Consider the following 20,256-nt stretch of genomic DNA (forward strand, 5'->3'; position numbering starts at 1 on the left):
ACGCATTTGAGCTCTGCAGTACAACTGTTTCCGCTGATTTACAAGTACATGCACACAGGTACAGACAAAGGGAAACCAGATGACAGAGACAAGAAAAAAGTGCTGAGTGAGGTGGAGATGCAGCTGTAAATTAATCAGTAAAGCCAGGGAGTGATGGTGGGAGAGGGGGTCTCTCTGAGGCATAGTCCGAAGTGGAGCTCTGTGTGACAGAGCTTGAAGCCACCAGACGGCCCTAAACTTCGCCTGACCTCTGAACATGACCATACAGGAGCTGTGTAAATACTACAGTTATATGTCAAAAATCTGATTAAATGTACTAGTTATGCTGGCTTTGCATGTAGATATTTTACAGTTTTTTTCAAACCTGCAGCTCGGGCTGAACCTCTGGGAGAGATGGGACAAGCAAAACTGCTGTGGATGGGAACCAAAGCCACTGCTGGCACATGCATTCAGGGAGAAAGTTGCCAGTATTTTTCTACAGCTTTTCTCCCAGATAGTCGTCGTTTGCCCCCACTGCTACTGCTGATTTCCACGAGATGGAGCTATTCTAACATGGTTTTGGTAGCAGCCCCCAGGAAACAAGTAATGCTACTGCTATTTTGTTTCTGTGACGATATTTCTGAAGTGGGTAGGCTTTTATGAAAAATCATCATTCAGAAAAAAGCAAACCCCAACAGCAACAGCTGGAGCATGATGCACATTTTGATAGACTGCATCATCAAAAGGCCTCTTGCAAAAATTGCTGCCAGAGGATGCAGGTAAGCACAGAGCGGCTCTGCCCCACACCGGGGCAGCTGGTGGGGTAGGCACCTAGTCTCACCTCTCTGGAGAGCTTATTTTGCCCTGGCTAAGGAAACCTCCAATGCCCCATTGTCCCAAGCACATGGAGAGTGGCCCTTTGACACCTACAGGCCTTTGCCCATGGCCCCAGTCTGCAAACCTCAGTCCTCTGAAGCAGCAGATTGCCTTTGTTGAGTTGTGGTGACCCTCTCCTGTAGCATTTCTGTCCTTTCTAGTCTATTTTTTTTAAATCTAGTTGTGTCTGTTTCCATGCACTGCCATCTCCCACTGCAGCACCTGCTTGTTCCTGTTCCACTTTGCCTCCATCAGCCCTGTTTCTCATTGAGTCTCAATGCACACAAAAAATCCATGTAAATGCTGTTGTTCTATTATATATGTCTGCAAACCTCATGGCATGCCTGACTTTTTATCAAGTCATGCCCACAGAGCCAAACTCCTGCCCTTGTTGGGGTATGCTTTTGCACTCCAGCCCCCATAAATAGCAGCAGCTCAGGGAGATGCATTTATCTGGGGATTTTCTACAAGAGTTGTCAAAATTGGGACTGGTTTTATATGCAATATTTGTAATGCTTCAAAGGAGGGTATCACGAACAGCCCTTGCTCTCTGCTTGTGTTGCAAGCTGTTTAGGGCTGTGCCACAATTGCCACAAGAAGCCGATGTTCTCCATTTGCACACAGGAGATAAGTGGTATCTCTGTGACGAGGTGTTACTGGCAATGCATGCCTGCCCTGAGTCCGTCACCACACAGGGAGCCAGTTGGCAAAGGTTTCCCTACAAAGCAAGTGCCCAGTGCTGGAGTCCAGCTGCTCCCCATGCCTGTCAGGGCAGAAAGCCGGCTGCTGCTTCTCAGCCACACTGCATCTGAAATCCTCACTGCTGTGGGACTCAGCTAAGTTGAAACCACAGCAAGATAAATAAGACTCAACTACGTAGGCAGGGGGCTGCCGTTGCCAGATCTGGTAACACTGCACCTATCCAAATTCCCATGTGAAATCTTAATTTGCAAAGACCAGAGCATAAGAGTGTTTGATGATTGTTTGGTGGTTTTTTTTTTTTCCAGTAAGGTTTAACATCCTTCCTTCCCTGCCCCCAAACCTGTGCTTTACAGTGTAGGGAGCTTTGGGGGAAATATAAAACGCTCTCGTGAGTTCCCAAGCAGAGGGTTGTTCTCTTTGCAGGCACTCCTGAGGCAGACCAAAACCTCTGGTACACTGTTGGCGCACAGGTGCTTAGCAAGCACCATCTGCCTCTGGCTTTTCCAGACCAGAACAGAGACAGCATCAACCCATTTTCAGTTCCTTGAATCTGATGACGACCCTTCAGCAGCTGGTAAGTGTGTCCTGGAGGCCCCAAGGAGCAGACAGCCTTCAACCAGCTCCATTGCTGAGGAGCACCTTGCTGTTTGTCCCACAGCTGAAGTTTGCTCCTCATCCTTCCACTCTCCAGCATGAACTTCTTTTGAGTGATTTTGCTTGAGCCACTTTATTGCACCTATCCCACCTGTCCTTTCATGGAGTCATTAAAATCCTCTAATATGTGTTATTTAAACATATCTTTAGAGGTATAATTTTCATAAAAATATGTGTCTGTCTGTACGTGCCTATCATGCAGTTACTACACTCCACATGGATGTGCCCTTGATATGCTGGCCTGTCTGGCTGAGGTTTGCATGCACACTCACATGGCTCTGTGGGTCCACAGACTTGCCATGAGCATGTCCAAATAAAAATGGGCATTCGCAATCAGCCAAGAAAACATGCAATATGCAAATGCCTGTGGATGTTCAGGGGTGTAATTCTTGGGGATGGCAAACTGTCCATAGCTCGTTATGGATTTCACTGCTGTGCAAATTCCCTGAGACCAGTCAGTCCAGATTCCAAAGCTCCTGACTTGCTGTGCCCCTGGAAAAGCCACCCAGATGGAGAGAGGCAGGGAGGGAGAGAGCAGGCTGATGTCAGTGTGTGGGAGCATGGCACAGGCAACACTGGTTCTAGGAGTGAAAAATTGATAAGCCAAGTACGTTATTCTCCTCGCATACAGGTCCCTATTTTGGTCAGGTCCACCTTGGAGTGGAGGACAGCCGAGAGGGAATGTCTTGCGTGCCAGCTCCCCTGCAGACTGACCACTCAAAACCAGAGATAGCTGAAATCAATCAGCAATGGGTGCCTACTCATGGACACCAACTGCACACAGAGCAATAAACGATTGTCTTTCTCCACCAGAAAGGAGATGGGGCATGTGATGTCTCTTGCTAAACACTGATGTCACAGATATTCATTCCTTTTATGTGAGAAGAAAAAAAAATGCTAAAAGTACCTAATAAATTACAGTATAAATATTACAGTGTGAAGAGCTGGGCTAAAAATTACTTGGACTTGAGTTTCATGTGTCAGGGGTGTGTGTGATTTAGGCTAGTGATTATTCAAGACACAGGGTGTGATTGGACTTTTAGGATTTGAAAGGATTGCATATGTTGTCAAATGGGTGTTTAACCTCTCTTTAGTTCTAACTTCAGTTTGTAAACCTTGCAACTAAATCATTGCACCCTTCACCCATGGCATAGTACAAACTGTGCTAATTCTCTTCCACCTCAGCACAGATTAACTGCTTTTCTCCAGGGCTATTAAAGACCTCAAAATTACAACTTCTCTGTTTTAAGTGGTCCACACTGGTGTGTGTACACACACAGGCAGGCATGTGTTTCATAACAGATTTTTGTGCCTGTGACTCACAGCTGAACTATTAAATCATAACACATGGCTGACATCTGGAATTCTCTCAGATATTTTTGTCATTTGAATATCAGTAGCCATGGTTTGCTACTCTCCTTTCCTCCAAAATGTAACTTTCTTTATTCTCAACTCCTAAAAACAGAGCTAGAAGATTTTACTGAGCCTGTTGGTGTCACTTGATCAATATATATAAAATATTTTGTTCAAGTCTACTTTAAAGGCAGATGTGTTCAGAGAGTTTGGCAGAAAGATCTTACTAAAGAAAGTCTCTGCTTCATCTTTAGGTTTAAAATTGCATACCATGGGAATATTCAGAAAATTCATTGGTTTTGCTCTGCAAGAGCCTGTGCTTGCTTAGACTCACTACCTGTTAGCTAGCAAATTGGGGTAAGAATTGCGGATGGATTGTGTTGGTGTTTGAATATAATTAGTTACATTAATTCCTCCAAATGAATGTTGCTCATTTGGCTGCTTTTAGGGCAGCACCTGGTGAGGGGCTGCAAAAGAGGGGTGACTGCCACTATGCTAAAGAAGATGATCACAAAGGTTTCTGAGAGATAGGCGTATGACGGTTTGTTGCAGAGGCTTTCCAGTCTTTGGCTATCAGAGCAAAAAGTGGCAGTGGTGCTGCACCACCACCATGATGCTGATGCCTTAAGCCCCTAATGTTTTTTTTTATTTTTCTAATATTTGTAAGACTTGTAAGTTTTATAAGTAGTGGAAGTAGATTTTAGAAGCAGCAACCTCCCCCCCCTCCTTTATCCCTTTCCCTTTCTCTAGCACCCTTGCTTATACATTCCTTAACCCTCTACCCCATTCTATGCCCCCTATATCAATCCTACTCCTGAATACAGCAGAGATGTTTAGTCTTTTGTCAAGGCAAGGTCTAGATTGTTGGCAGAACAGCATATCTGGGCCTAAACCACAGAATACGGTCAAGAATTAGGTAACTATGTACCCTTTGTGCTCTGATGAAAAGGAAGGTGGGACGAACACGGGGTCCCAAAACCTCCAACCCATTTCTCAGGGGGTGGACCCCGGGGCAGACCAGAGTAAGGCCACAGGGTGGACACATCTGGGATTGGATGGATGGTATTATAAAATGTAACATCTCAGGCACGGCCAGCATGCGTCTTGTAACATCTTAGCCTTGGCAAAATAAACCCTTTCTTATCTCACCCCTAATTAACTGCTCTGGAGATTTTTTCAGCATCAAAATTCCACGGCAACAATGCCTTTGAATGCACATGTGTTGTAGCAGTGAATTAATGTAATTTGATGCAGGTTTTTTAATGTCGTTCACTGTAAGGCCTCTCAGATTCAGCAGGGAGCACATCACACGCAGCACTTGTTCTGTGGCACAGATCTGACAGGTATAGCTGAGTCTGGTAATCACTTGTCTGTGTGCCTGAGCTGCTGGCTTTCCACATATGTAGTTTTAGAAAATCTTTCTTAAGCTGTTGTGTTTCAGACCTAGTCATGTCTGTTCTATTCACAGCTAGGCAAAATTCACGTCAGTGGTTCAGGAAATAGTTTGTGCTCTGGGGTCTCTGACTGTTACTGCTGTTTAGTAATCACACTGTGCCAAGGGAGTCTGATTGTGACAGACTGTGATACTTAAACACATGATGGCTGTATGAGCATTCTTCCCAGGGTCCTTCGTCCTCATAGCTGCACTTACCCACCGGCTGGGAAAGGTGGACCCACATAACTGTACTCACCTGTCATGATTAAACTGGAGTCCTTTGAACTCCTACAAACTGGCTTCTTCATGAAAAACCTCTGGTACTAAATGTGGCCCTGAGCTGTATGTATCCTTGCAACAAGGTTTTCCAGTGCATATGGATATGTATGCACAGATTCACTAAAGGACCAACCTGATTATCTTCCACAATGAAAAAACTACCTGGAGGGATGAGGGAAGAGTACTGGATATTATCTGCCTCAACTTCAGCAAGGCTTTCAACACTGTCTCTCACAGCATCCTCATAGGCGAATTCAAGAAGTGTAGGCTGAATGAGTGGATTGAGAACTGGCTGAACATCAGATTCCATACGGTAGAAATCAGTGGCACAGGGTCTAGTTGGAGGTCTGTCAGTAAGGGTGTCCCTCAAGGTTCAATGCTGTACTGTTTAACTTACTCATCTATGACTTGGATGAAGGGACAGATGCCTCCTTAGCAAGTTCACAAAGCTGGGAGAAGTGGCCAATACCCCAGAGGGCTGTGCTGCCCTTCAGAAGGACCTCGACAGGTTGGAGAGATGGGCAGAGAAGAACTGTCTGAAATTCAACAAGGGCAAGTGCAGGTCCTGTACCTGGAGAGGAATAACCCCCTGCACCAGCACAGGATGAGGGCTGATCTGCTGGGAAGCAGCTCTGTGGAGGAGGACCTGGGGGTCCTGGTGGACAACAAGCTGTCCATGAGTCAGCTGTGACGCTTTGTGGCCAGGAAGGCCAATGGTATCCTGGAGTGCATTAGGAAGAGGATTGCCAACAGGTTGAGGGGGCTGATCCTGCACCTCTACTCAGCCCTGGTCCAGTGGAGGGCTACAAAGATGATAAGGGAAACTGGAGCATCTCTCTTATGAGGAGAGGCTGAGGGAGCTGGGACTGTTCAGCCTTGAGAAGAGATGACTGAGAGGGGACCTCATAAATGTATTCAAGTATTTGAAGGGAGGCTGTCAAGAGGATGTATCCAGGTTCTTCTTTGTGGTGCTGAGCAATAGGTCAAGAGGCAACGGGCAGAAACTGATGCACAGGAAGTTTCACTTAAATATGAGGAAGAACTTCTTTGCTGTGCAGGTGACCGTGCACTGGAACAGATTGCCCAGAGAGGTTGTGGAATCTCCCTCGCTGGAGATATTCAAGAACCATATGGACACAATCCTGTGCTATGTGCTCCAGGATGACCCTGCTTGAGCAGTGCCATTGTAGTGCCATCTGACCTGACCCACTCTGAGATTCTGTATGTTAATGTGACCCTGGTGACTGTGCTCCTGACTTTGTTGAAAGTACAGGTGGCCCTGGGTAGAGGTGGCAATGACCAGAGCAGTACCAGCCCATCTGCAACCCAGCGCAGGTGAGACCACCCCAGTCCATCTCCTCAAGCTGCTGTGCAAGTGCGACTGTGTTTAGCTGCTGACAGCTCTGTTAATTGATTATGTGGATACACAAAAATGATGCGATATAAACAGCAATTAAAACTGTGCTGTCAGAATGTCAAAATCAATCTCAATTTTGAGTATGGTCAGCCATGCTACTTATTTTCTCATTGTGAGGGTTAGAGCTTATTATTATGGTCATCTGGTACTTCTGATTGTCAGATTCTGACAAAGTGTGAGACTTTGAGTTGAGCACTTCCTCACCTGATCTCTGAGGCAAGCTGATTTTGCTGGAAAACTTTAGCCAAAATACTTGGCCATTTTTGAGCACAAATCCTGCGTACATAAAGCCTGATGCACACCCTCCCCTGGGGCAATCCAAGCTTGCTTCATCCCTTGGGGTGGCTAGATGGGCCACATGCCTTGAGACTTGCACCAGCCCATGTTGGTGCCTCTGTCACAAACTAAAGTGTGTGCTGTCCTGCAGAGACTAGCACTGCGCTCCAGCTTGGGGATGGGTGGCTTATACTTCTCCAGTCTGGAGTGGAATGGGAACAGGGGGACTGGCTTTGAGTTTGGCCACCACTGAGGATCACAGTTTTGGCTTACTTCTTGTAAAATGAAAATTATTACCTCCCACACATCCTTACCCCTTGTCCATCTCCTCAGGCTGCTGTGAAAATGAACATGTTTTTTCTGAAGCACTCATGTATCGTAGTGGCATGGGAGAAAGCAGGCAGAAATTAATTAGTCTGTCTTCAGAGCAGGGTTTTGGGGATTATAGAAAATAAGCCTGTTAATCATAATGGAGAAAGTAAAATGCTCTGAACTGAGTCCTGGGTACTTAGTGACATGTTTTCACTGGAAAAAAAACGGTAAGATCACATTAATTAAAGGCTATGCCAGAATGCATATGTACAAGGGAGGTAATTGAAGAATGCTGAATGTCTGCCAGTTTGACATTACCTAACTAGCTTGGTTTTTCAACCGTAGTAATATTTTCATATTTGTGTATTTTTGGGATGCCATATGAAAGAAAAATATTTTAGCCAGATAGCATATTGAGCAGAGTAAATTACAACAGCAGTTTCTTGTTACTCTGTGCCTGATCGAGAAAATGCAAAAGGATAGCAAAGGGAGCAAGGAAGCAAGGGTTTGTGTGTCATACATAAAAAGGTACTGTAACAGCAGTGATCTGTCTTCCATAGTAATGAAGTCAAGCATTTGGAATAATATGATTTCACAGCAAGACAGGATAGTAGAACTCTGTTGAGCTTAATCTGTATTAGATGGTTGTGAGTTATTCACATGAAACTACAGAAAAGGTTAAATCCTAATTTTATTAAATAGTGAGTCACAGCAGACAGGGGCATCTTCCAGCTCTTCTAAGTTCCTAGCTTTACATGTCTCTAGCTTGTTATTTATTAGAACTCTGCAGAGCTCTGTGAACTCCATGCAGCATGAGGCTTGCAAATTCATGTTGCTAGCCCTCTTTCCCAGGCTTCTGCCCTTACTCTTGTGCTGTGCTGTCAACTGCAATATTCAAAGACATCACTCACTTTAATCTCTCTGGTTTCCCTGTATATACCCCTGGTAGGAAAAAAAAGGCAATTCTACCCTCCTTCTGCAGCTAGGAAGTCCTGGCACAGGAATTGCCTGTTCAGCAAAATGGGATTTGGTTTGTATCCTCAGATCTCCAAGTATCTTAGACCATCAGCTCCTAATCTGATCTCCCCTGTGGCTTTTTTCCCTTCCTTCCTTAGACTGGCACCCTAAATGACTCATTTCCTCACATCTGCCTTGAATTCCCTGTGCTGTTTTCACACTTGCCTTTCTGAACTAGTTCAAAAGCTTTGGCCTTCTACAGGTAGTTTCTATTAAGAATTAATTCTTCTGGGACACCTCTGAGAAATGAGAAAAATCTGATTAAAAATAGAAAAATCAAACAACACACAATGTGATTAAACCTGATTCTGTTGTAAGGTTAGCTGATTTTAAAGATAGTTTGAAACCATTACATTGAGAAACGGCAGATATACATTATTATTCTATCTTATTCTCATTGCCCTGGACACCTTTGATCCCCATTTGTCCTCCCTCTGTTTATTCATGTTCTTTCATGCTCTTCTTCAAAGTAGACTGTAAAGCCTTTGGGGCAAAGACCAGTGGTGCTTCCATTAATGGGAAAGACAGACTGGCTCCCTAATCTGCTGACCCAGTCTTAACTGTGGGAAATGGGTGAAATATGCAGTGCCAACAGTAAGGATGGGTAAATCTGCCTTTGGAGTAGGGAAATTTACCTGCAGTCACACCATGGGCAGGGACTAAGTTTGCCACAGCAGCTTATCTGGATTGCCTGCTGCCAGGGGAGCATCTGCTTGGAGCACCTGTGCAGCATCCAGAAGCTATTCTGGCCAGCATTCTGACTTGTTACTCACAAGGACCCTCAGCCAAGGAACGTGAGAGAATCTGCTATTACAAAAGAGAAATTAATTACAGAAACATCACATGTCTGTAGCTTTAGTTTTTATATTGTTTTTACTCCAAGGAGATGTTTACAAAGAGTTTCAATTACTATCTGCAAAAGCACTGATCTTCAAGACACTCTCAAATAACTAATTATTGTCAGATTTTATACAGACAAAAAGAATATTATAGGAAAAAGCTAGAGATAAGACAACCAATGGAGAAATATCTGAAGATTACCCTAGAAATTTACACTTATCCTTTTAAGTGCTTTTAAATGTGTTTAGTGCTTCAGGGAATAACCTATGTGAAGAAGCTGTTGTAATGCTGAATTAGTGAGAGAGTCAGGTCTTAAACACTTGGCACAATGCAAAAGTCCAAGTCGAAATGCCACTTACAGTGCAAATAATCAAAGAACAGTAGCTCCATTTTCCCTAAAGAATAAGCTCTAGACTTGGTTACAGTGGTTAGGGGATGTCTTCTCTTCTTGATGTTTTACTTTCCCCTTGCTTGGTTTTTGTCTCTGTCCCGAGCTGTAAGAAAGAACTGCATGAGTACTTTAGTGCTTGATTCCATAGAAGTATTAAAGATGAAATATGCTACACCCCTGAAAGAAAATCTAAGCACTGGTTACTGACCCATTTTAATGGGAGGTTTCTTTATTTGGTTTGGGCACAGGTCTTTGCAGCTATCTTTTATTATGCATGGAAGCTTATGTTTGAGAAAATCTCACCCCTCATTAGTAATATCTTCATTTCTACCTCACCATAAGTAGATATGACAGACGGGACTGTGTTTTTATAATCAGAGGGAAGGTGTAGGTGAGTTCATTAGCAAGAAATGTGCCCTAGTCAACAGGGAGGCTGGGAAAATGGTGTATCAAAAGCGAAGATGTTTGTGAGAAGTTTGGTTGAGTTCTGTTTTTGTCCATCACTACTCAACATTTTAATGAACTAGAGACAGTTCTTTAAATTTTCAGGTAACACCATGGTTAGAGTGCTGTGATCACATCTCAGAAGGGTTTTGAATTGTAAAGAATCTCAATGAATTAAACATTTGAGCTGATAAAGGGTGGTGTAACTCAACAAAGACGAGTCCAAATTTCTGCTTTCTCAGAAGCAATGAGATGAATGGCACAGGTAGCGAGGGGCTAAATAGGCAGGAATTTGGAAGAAAGGTATCTGGGGGGTATAGTTAGTTGCAAAGTGAACATGAGGCAACAGTCATCCTCCACTGGCAGAGAGAGTGGGGAAAAGTACTATTAAGGATAAGATGAGGAGAAATATAAGGAAGATGCACAAAGCTGTGACAAACCAGCTCAAGAGCCGTGTCAACAGCAGAAAAGTTGGCCGCCAACTGGAGGAAGTCCACCAAAGAGCAGTATGAGTTCTCAGGGATGCAGCAAATAAAGTTTAATGGTGCAAGACTGAGCCTAAAGAACGGGAGACTGAAGAGTCAGGAAAGAAATATTTTGGTGCTGCCGAACTGCTGTGAAAGAAGGGAACAGCAATGTGCAAATAGCAGTGAATAAGTTTCTGATTTGAAAATGGGAAATGCTTTCTGATGGTAATGAGAGTGAACTGCAGGAATAGGATGCCAGTTTTCAAGAGCAACTGGGAGAAACATATCCCAGCAATGACACTGGAGAGGCTGATTCTGCCTCAGGACAGTGGTAAGAAGTTCACAGTTTTCAAATTCTTTTCAGCTACATACTTCTATGAGTCTACAATGCTTCAAAGTGTTTTGCATGGAGCAAAATGAAAGAGAGGACAACCTGGCTTCAGATTTCTCTTGGTTATGTTTAGTGTCAGGTGGTACAGCTTTGTTATTGGTACAGCAGTAGGTGTCCTGGCTCATTCTCATGGACGGTGGTGTGAAATGAAAGAAAATATAAGAAGCTTGTATTCTGGGGAGGAGTTTCTTCTGAAGTTAATTGTGGCTGCATTCTGACATGGGATGAATATTTGGAATCTCACCACTTCTAAAGTGGCTTTGTCATGTGCTCTGAATGTCACTGCTCCCTGTTGGCTCCAATTTTTGTGTGTCTGTTGGCAAATGTGTTACTAGACTTCATAGTATGTAGCCTGGATAAACAAAGGTAGCTGTCAAATGAGAACTTGGTTCAAGCTGCAGCTTGATTTGGCAATTAAATTTCTGTAAGTCTGTTTTGTGGGAACATGAACTGCACAGTTCCTACAGGGGAAAGAAAAAGCTAAGAATAGTGCTACCAAGAATGTGGCTTTGGTGGTTTTTCTTAGTAAAGAGATAGATGAGCAAGATGCAGCCTGTAAAGGGGAAGAAAAGGTGGGTGGATAGGTATAGTGGAGAAATTGAAAATTCCAGGTGGGATCTGGTGGTTTGGGCATATGGAAAGGTAGACTGGATTGGCTAACTCTTAATCACCAAAGACAACTTTGTACTTTAGCTGCAGCAGGAATTACTATCTCAGATCATATTTTTTTGAGCTTCTTCTCTTATATATGTCCTATAATTAAATTTCAAGAAGTTATCAAGGACTCTGTCAAATATGTTAAATAAACTTCTGAAATATGGTGCTTCCATCTTCCAGCTGTAGTGCAGTGCCTCTGGTGTTTCATATCAAAGACTGTCAGGCATTTTTTGGGGGACATGGAAACAACTAGCTGGAGGAAGACATTTCAACCATTTTTGTTAATATTGAAGAGTTCTACGAAATCAGGTCTAGATTTTCCTGGAATTTCACAAAAGAAGGACAACAGTAGAAGAGTTTAACATTCTTCTGGTAAGATACTTGAATTATTTTATGAAATTTTAACTAACTCCTTAACCTCTCCCCAGCTGATCCCTGAATATTGCAGTAAAATATATAACCTTGGAATGCTTTGCTTTTGTTGATTCCAGAATCTTCACATGACTGGAAACCAAATGTTACCACAAAACCTGCCTTATTCAAGAAGTAGTAACTTGAGCAGCCTACTCCAGCCTGATAGGAGACAGTTCTTGCACAACTCTACTTGAAAGCTTCCTCACTTCATGGCTTTTCATCATGAAGATCAAAGGGAAGAATTGAAGTTGCCCTAAAAAGCTTTATTTTGAACCCAGTGGTGAGAAGCTTCCCAAGGCCTCCACCAAGTAGCTCCATCCAAAGAATGAGGTTCCACCTCCTGCTGCCTTCTGTTCCTCTGTCACTGCCCTATGACATCCTCACTGCCTGCAATTGCTCATTGAATATGATCAACAGGAGACTACAACACAGCTCCCAAAAACATTTAATCTGACAGAGTATGGACCTCTGTTCTCACACAACTGTTCCTGAAGTGGCAGAGTCTCTGTGCTGCCTTTTCTCTGCTGTGTGCAGAGCTTAATGCAGAAGAGCTGTGCACTATTTCTGCTGTGGTTGTTGCTTAGCAGGTTGCCATGCTCTGCACAAAGAGCAGTTTCCCAAAGATGTGATGGGATTAGTGTGGGCTGCCAAACCTGAAAGAAGAATTCCCATAAGAGAACGGGATTAGTTGACAGTTGTGATGTGTCATTTCCACCTCTTCTTTGCCAGTACTATCTGAGCTGTTCATTTGCAATAAGCTCCTCCCAGAGGAGAACTTACAGCAAAGCTGGTAGAGGAAAGCACTGTTTAGTTGTTTCACTGGTTACAAAGAATCAGCTCCAGCCCAGAGATCTCCATAACAAGGGACTATGTGGAGCTGATGCAGTTACTCTCCAATCACATCATCTTTGAAGTAAGTGCACCTAAATTCTAGAAGAAAAATGATCTAATTCTCTTGCACCTGGGGATTGCTGCTTCTATTTGCTGACAAACGATTGCTGAAGACACTTAGCGAGACGAAGCAGGTCCCCTTTGCCTCCAAGCAGTGAAGCCAAATTTAGGGTGTAACTTCATATTATCTCTGCTATGTTCCGCTAAGCTTGCAGTCCTGTCAATCAAGCAACTGCAGTGGTCTGACCCCTTATTTCTTCATAATCTTGTGCTGTTTATAAACCAAATCTGTATTACTGTTAAGTTTAATGCTGTTAGTATCTTCCAATTTATTCCACTCCAGATAAATCAGAAATTTCCAGAGGTCTTCATCTGCCTGCAGCCTTCCAAGGTTAAACATAGCACCTTGCTTCAGGGAGGGCTGGCAGATTTTGAAGTCAGTGTGCATGTACTGGGGTGTTTCCAGGCTCCCTGAACAAGTTAGTTATTCTCCAGTGGGAGGAACAAAAAGGCTATAGAGTAAGTCTGAAGACTGAAGCCTTGATATACAGGAATGCAAGAGAAAGAGGTAGCTGACTGCAAGTTGGAGCTGTAGGTTCCCTTTGCAGCAGCATTTCTATCCTGGTATCCCAGATATTCAAACATGGTGTGGCAGTTTGAGCCACATTAGAAATCCAAAATCCAATTTCCAGACTTCCCCCCATCCCTTCCCACAATTTATCCCAACACTGGAGAGAAACTTTCAGGCCAGAGGCTTCTATAGGGGAAGGGGGAAGTATATACATTTATTTACACAAATAAATACTATACAAACTAAAGGCAACTATATACATATATTACATTTCTATCAGTCCTTTTAAGCCCCTCCCTTTAACTTTAGTCCGGGAAGAGCCTTTCAAGGCTGTTGGGTAACACAGTCTCTCTCTTGTGGGAGGTGTTCTGGGCCCCTGAACGCTCCTTAACCAACCTTCAGCTGTTTGCTGCAGTCTTTCTCCTCACGAAGTCCAAGAAAGTAGCTTTGAGTCCTTTCTCCTCAGTCTGCTGTGTGATCTCTCTTTCTCAGTCTCATACCTCGGTTCGTGGGCTGCTGCAGCGCAGTTCAGCTTATCAAGCGTCCTCCAAGTCAGTTTTCGGCTGCCCCCAGTCAGCTTCGGCAGTGTCATGGTTTGAGATAGTCCCAAAATCCAATCCCCTAGTCTAAGCCCCCTCCCACATCTCAACCTAATGTGAGATGGGTTTTTCCAGACAAAACACACCAGACTCCAAAGTGGGGGAAAGGGAAATATATTACAATGACTGTACAAATAAATACCATATCACATTATACACATGATCACAACTATCTCTACCATGACATATAGTATTTACAATGATCAGATCTCTTCTCCCCTCCAAATAAAAGTCCAGGAGGGAAAGAAGGACAGATCCCTTCCAGTCTTTAAGCAGCAGGATCTTCTAATGCAGCAGGTTTCTCCTCATCTCATGCATGCAGCAGCTGATAGCTGGCTTTCTGCCAGCGTCCACGAGGGAGGTATCCAAGCCTCTCTTGGCCCCATCGCCTCACAACCGAGGGGTCTTCCGTGGGCTTCGTAACCCCAGACAAGGTCGTTTCACCACGTCATATCACGAAGACACAGGGGGGTCTTTGTGACGGTCTGGTATCTCTTGCAGGGCCTCTGTACCCTGTCTCTCAGGCTGCCACTGTGGCAGCAGTGCGAGGGGGGGGAGCCAAGGTCAACTCCTCCCGCATTCCATCTGGCCGTCCCGGTCCAGCTCCAGGACGCTCTGAGCTTCTCAGCTCCTCTCTCTCTCTGGTGCTGCGTGTCCAAAACTGCTCTCCAAAATAGGAGTCCATGTCCCTCTTCTCCAAGAGGGGTCTCAAGGGAGTTTTGGGGATCTGGTATCAGTCTTACCCCCAAGAACTCTGTAGCTCTCAGCTGCTGGCTCTCCTTCCCTTGGCTCTCCCTCCAGGAGTCTCCTCTGCGGTGCTCCATGTTGCTTCTGCAGCTCCTCCAGTTCAGGTCCTTATCTCTGGCTCTCTGCCACCGTTTCTCTGGTCAGTGTCGGCTGCTGCTCTGTGCCCATGGAGAAAACATCTCCCGGCTTAACTACAGACGCTTAGTCCAGTCTAAGACTGTTCCAAGTCTCTGCAATCCCCCCAGCCGGGGCTGGGAGGGGGCCAGAGGCCCCAAGGGGCTCAGAGCCCCTACCTCGTGGCTCTACAACATGGCCACCTCTTCTACAACAACCAAACTACAACTCTTCTTTTCCGGTCTGGTTGTGGTATGTTTACATTTCTGCAGGAGCGCCCATTGGGCAGAACTTCAAAACTTCCAGGGGTTTCCACCCCTTGGGGTCTACCACTTCTCTTAGCCTCTGGGGAAAACAAGGTCCAAACCACTACAGGCAGGCAACTCCCGAGCTCTTGGCCCGTCTCCAATTTCACCTGGGATTCTTCTCCCGAGCGCCAAGCTGTTTTATTATCAGCCCATCCACTTGGCTCTGCTTAAATGCTAAGCCTCTCCTCCACTTTACAGTAGAGGGAAAGAAAAGGCCCCCCTCCACAGCTTAACTGCAAAAAGGGGGGGGAAGAGGGCTTGGCTGCAAAGCCTGCCTCTCTCCTCTTACCTCAGGTGCTGTGAGTCACGTCCCTCACAAACACTCACTCCAAATGCTGCCTCCAACTCTGTCCTAGGCAGAGTTGGTGGGGCTGCATGGCTCCCCTTCCCACCCCTCCCCCCGGAGGGGGGAAGAAGGAGCCCAGCCACCCCCGGCCCTCTACACCTACACACAGCAGACACCACCAACAAAAAAACTGCCAGCAGCTTCCAGTGCTGTGTATATGGCATTTGGAGCAGAAGCGAACAATACGAGTGGTGATTGGCTCTCCAGGGAACACTGCCCTGGCACCCAGTCACCTCTGAGCCCCCGACTCCCGGGGGGCCATCTCAAACCATGACACATGGGAGCTCAGACACCCTGTGGTGTGGACCACAACTCTCTGACTGACTTACCACTGCAGGCAAGAGCCAGGGCTTTTCTCTGTGGCAGCTGGAGCCTGTCAATAGTTTATTTCAGTGAAATCTTTTTCTTGGAGGGGGGAAGGGGAAGAAAATGTGCAACCTCTTTTTCACTCACACAAAGAATATCTGTTTGAAGCTCTTCAGCTTCACAGAGGTTAAGCAGGACCATGGCTGTACGCTTCCTGTAGCATATCCTGTAGTCTTGGCACCATATTTACTGCAAGGCACTCTGAAATCTGGATCCCTCAACAGTAGCACTCTCACCAGGGTTCCTTGTCTACACATCAGGGTTTCCCTGCAAAATCCAGAGTTTGGTATGCTTATGTCTCACTGGGTTCACTTGAGGTGTGGGAATCTGGATTTCAGATCCTTTTCTGAGTGAGCCAGAAACAAGACTTAAACCTCAACCTGTTGCTTTTGTGGTAATTATTTTAAACAAAGGTTCAGACTGCAGTATTATGACTTTTTGTCTCAAAAATATTGGTCCAGTTTTTATTCTGATATGGGATGAAAATGTTTGATGTTTTAATGGAATAGGCTTTCTACTTGACTGCCCAAGGGAGGTGGTTCATGATGTGGCTTTGTAGATCAGCTAGATGGTGAGAAAGAGCTACCAGGCCCTCAGACAACTCCATGTCAGTAATTAATATTTCAGATAAAGATTATAACCTCCTTCCTGCTTGTTACAGTCCTGTTGTCTCTCCTTTGCAAGTAGGGATGATGTAGTCAGGAAAAGGTGTTGATTGCTAATGAGACAGGGTAATTCTCTCTAACTTCTGATTCCTGAAATACACTTTTTTTCTTTCTCACTAGTTTCATATTTTCCCTTCTCTGCAGCTCCTAAAGACCTGAGCCTCTGTTTGGCAAACTCAGCAGGTGGGAAAATGAAAGTATGCAGTGGCCTTTCAGAAGGGACCTATGTGGCCTGCAGTACCTCTGGAAGACTCTCTTCCACTGAGATGTCAATGAGGGTGCAGATATGAGATAATGATAAAGATAAATGGGGTCACAGCTCATATTGGCTTACATAGAAAACATCAAGTTATCAAGTCATAATTCCCATATGAAAATACGTAAGTAAAACTTCATCAGTGCTCCCTTTCTTGATTTCTCTTCACTTTTCCCCACAGTTTTATAAAACTGATTAGTAAAACAAATTTGACATGGTTTCTTATTGTTGTCTTATATATTTATTGAGGTTAATGTCATGAGAAACTGATGTCTTGGTTAGAAATCATGTCCCTTGGAATGTACTAATGCAGACAGTAGGAATAATGGGAAAGGAATATATATGAAAGGCCTGGCCCTTGAAAAGGCCTGGACTAATGAAAGCTTGGACTGAACTATGTTTCAGCTACCAAGGAGTGAAAGAAACCCACCGAAGTTTGGGTGTCCATTTTCTTTTCAGTGAAACGTAATAAAAAGGAAAATTTTACTTTAACCAAATGTGTTACTTTAATCTCAAATGAAATATTCTCTTTTGTACACTGTAAAAATACTTAAACAGTTTGTTTAAAAATTATCACCTATCTTTTTTGGCTAACACTAGTTCACTTGACTTATGAACAGTTGAATTTTGATCATCTCTGAAACTGTTTTGTTGCAACTCCATTCGTAACCACACATTCTACCCATTAGCTCTGTTTCCGTGGTCTCTGAAAAAAAAAGGGCAGAATCAAAAAACCAAGGGGCTGCCTACGGCAAAAGTGGTTGCAGTAATTTACAATGATGTTGAAGTTCCATTGTATAAATTATGTAAAGAGATACAGATTTTCCTTTGAGCCAGATGAGGCCTTGGTATTGCTGTCATCCTGCTTCATCACCCCATGGAGAATTTGTGGTCCCAGCTCCTTGACAATGTTTTAGGTACTTCTACATCAAACTTTCTGGCTGCTATGCCTGCTTTTACAAAGCAAATCTTCTGTGTATAAGTAGTCAGCAACTGGGGTAAAAAAGCAGGATTCCGTCTATGTTTCAGTAAAAATAGTCCAATATAATTAACATGGAAAAATGTAATAGTACAGAGCACTGGGTTAAACAATAGCAAAACAAGTCATGCCTTAAATGGAAACAGTCCCCATGACACTGCAAGGAGAATGATCTGGCAGCAATTCAAAAAGCACTCAAAACACTAGAACTATGCTCCATGGGTTCAATACCACATCCTGCCTCTCCTTGCAAAGCGTCACCCAGCACCCAGTGCCACATGGGGCAAGGCAGGGCATGCTTTGCCAGGGTTATATGTGCTGAACTCTTTTGCAGCTGGTTTGTAGCACCAGGTTAGGTCACTAGATGAGGATAGTGATCTGTGATATGGGGGTAATAAGAAAACTTGCTTCTGAAGGCCTGCTTTTTTTCTAATTATCTTCCTCCTTTTCATGCATGTGGAGGTATTGGTGTCCAAAGGTGAAGGAAATCCTCCTTTGCGATAAAACTTCCTCTTCAAGACCAAGCTCAGTCTGTTACTTTCCAAACAGAAATGAACAGAGTTGAGTGCATTTGAAGAAAGAGGGTAAATTTGTGTGGCAAAACACAGATCTGCACTGGATGTGAAGCAAACAATGACACTAGCATTCACTAGCATGTAAGGTGTCTTCTCTGTGGAAGGCACTCCAGCCATGTTGTGACCATGGGTTGAGTCCATGAGGAACTTATAATAAATTTCATTGAGCCTAAGAGTGGAGAAGAGCTAGAGAGCAGATTAAGATTAGTGGAGCTGCCCTTCCTCCCCAGTGCACCTCTCAGCTCCATCGTCTTGGTGTGATAGGAAAACTTCTTTGTCATTCTGGTGGAAGCATCTCCTCTCCATCTTTGAGCTCTGCAGAGAACCCTATCATCTCCTCTCTTTAGCTGGATTTTTTCAACAAGCAAAAGCAACATGTCCAGTTTCTCAGTCTCTTTGTGGGACAACCACTTAGTGTAGCAATGGCAAAGTACCACAGCGTCAGTTCTCCACTGTCATAAAAGCACTTTGCCTACAAAGTCCTGCAGGTGAGTCTTAGCAGACCAGAGTGCTGACTGCCAAAAGCAAGGCTGCAGTGGAACCCGTGCTTTACTCTCTCCATGATTTTTCATGAAGCAGAAGGATTGTTGCATCTCTGATAGCACTTCAGACACTTGCTTTTCTTCCTGAGCTGAGTCTGAGGCAGTTTTAGCCTCTGGTGGAGGATGTGACACTGACCATCACAGCTGATATCATCTTAGGGAAGGTGAAGAATAAAAAGATAGACAGTGACATCATTTGATGTCTTTTGGTTTCCCACAAAGGCCCCATGACTTAAAGGAAATTGGTAGTTCTATTTTCAATTTGGTTAACACCAGATACATGATTTCTAAAAATAGTAAACTGGCTTTTGTTATATGAGCAGAGAAAGATGATTTTTGAGGTTCATATAAAAAATGAAAACCAACCATCACCTGAGATATGAGCTTTGCAAATGTCCTGAGCACTGGAAACGTCAGGTCACTCTGTACTGACAGTACCTTACTCACTTTGGCAGCCTGCTTTCCCCTTTCATCAGCTCTTGGGATTTCATTATAGCAGAAAACCTGTTGAGAAGACATGATGGGTAAAGATTATGCCATGCAACTCAACAGTTCATCTCTCACTTGGTTAGAACATGGTGCTAATACCAAGGTGATACGTTTGATCCCTGTATGGGCCATTCACTTAAGAGTTGGACTCAATGATCCTTGTGCGTCCCTTCCAACTCAGAATATTCTGTGACTCTGTGAAGTATAGCCTTTTCCCTTCTTTTACAATGACCTCATAAGTAAAAAATATCCATATTCCTCCATTTCCTTGAAACTTAGATATTACTTCTGACTGTATCATAATTTTCTGATTTTGAAATGTTTCTTGCTACCAAAGAAGGGTAGAAAGCACCACTCAGTACTGGATCTGGAACTGCTAAATGTCAATGGCAAAAATTTCATTTTCCGTGTGTTCAACCCTACCACTTGCTGCCTCCTCCCTTCCTTCCCTAATTAGTTTCATCCCTTGATCCACAGGATACATACTTGAACATTTCTACCAGAGCAAGCCTTTTTCAACTTTCATGTGCAGATTTCTTTTTCAGCAAACAGGCATTCAAATTCAGGCACAAGCTCTCTTTCCATACTCGTTTGCCTTCTGATTGTGGGAGTAGGTCTGGGCTACAGTTTCATCATTTTTCCCTTTGTATAGACTGCAAGAAAGAGAATACAGAATGAATCAGGGCAGCTGCAGTGGCCTCTGCACAGGCAGAACAATGCTAATGCACTGGGTTTTGTCATCTCTCCAAGGGAGCGCAGGCTTTTCTTCATGTGCCACTGGACCTTTACCTCAGTGGAAAAAGAGCATTTATTTCTCTCAGTGTACTTGAAGCTGACTGTAAGGGCTTTCTTTAAAAGAAGTTTCTCCGTAGAGATGTGGCAAGTTCTGTGAACAGCTGGAAAA

The 20,256-nt window shown here is 44.1% G+C and overlaps 1 protein-coding gene across 1 annotated transcript in view; it reads right to left on the reverse strand.

The window, feature by feature from the left end:
* Positions 1–13,958, reverse strand: part of CD180 (CD180 molecule) — a 31,195-nt gene extending 17,237 nt beyond the window's left edge. The window contains 1 exon segment of the mRNA XM_027732326.2: positions 13,867–13,958. Coding sequence (XP_027588127.2) covers positions 13,867–13,958 — 92 coding nt within the window.
* Positions 13,959–20,256: the final 6,298 nt, after the last annotated feature.

This window comes from Pipra filicauda, unplaced genomic scaffold (assembly GCF_003945595.2).
Source record: "Pipra filicauda isolate LSUMZ 115617 unplaced genomic scaffold, ASM394559v2 scaffold34_size3990699_pilon, whole genome shotgun sequence".
NCBI classification, from domain to species: Eukaryota; Metazoa; Chordata; class Aves; order Passeriformes; family Pipridae; genus Pipra; species Pipra filicauda.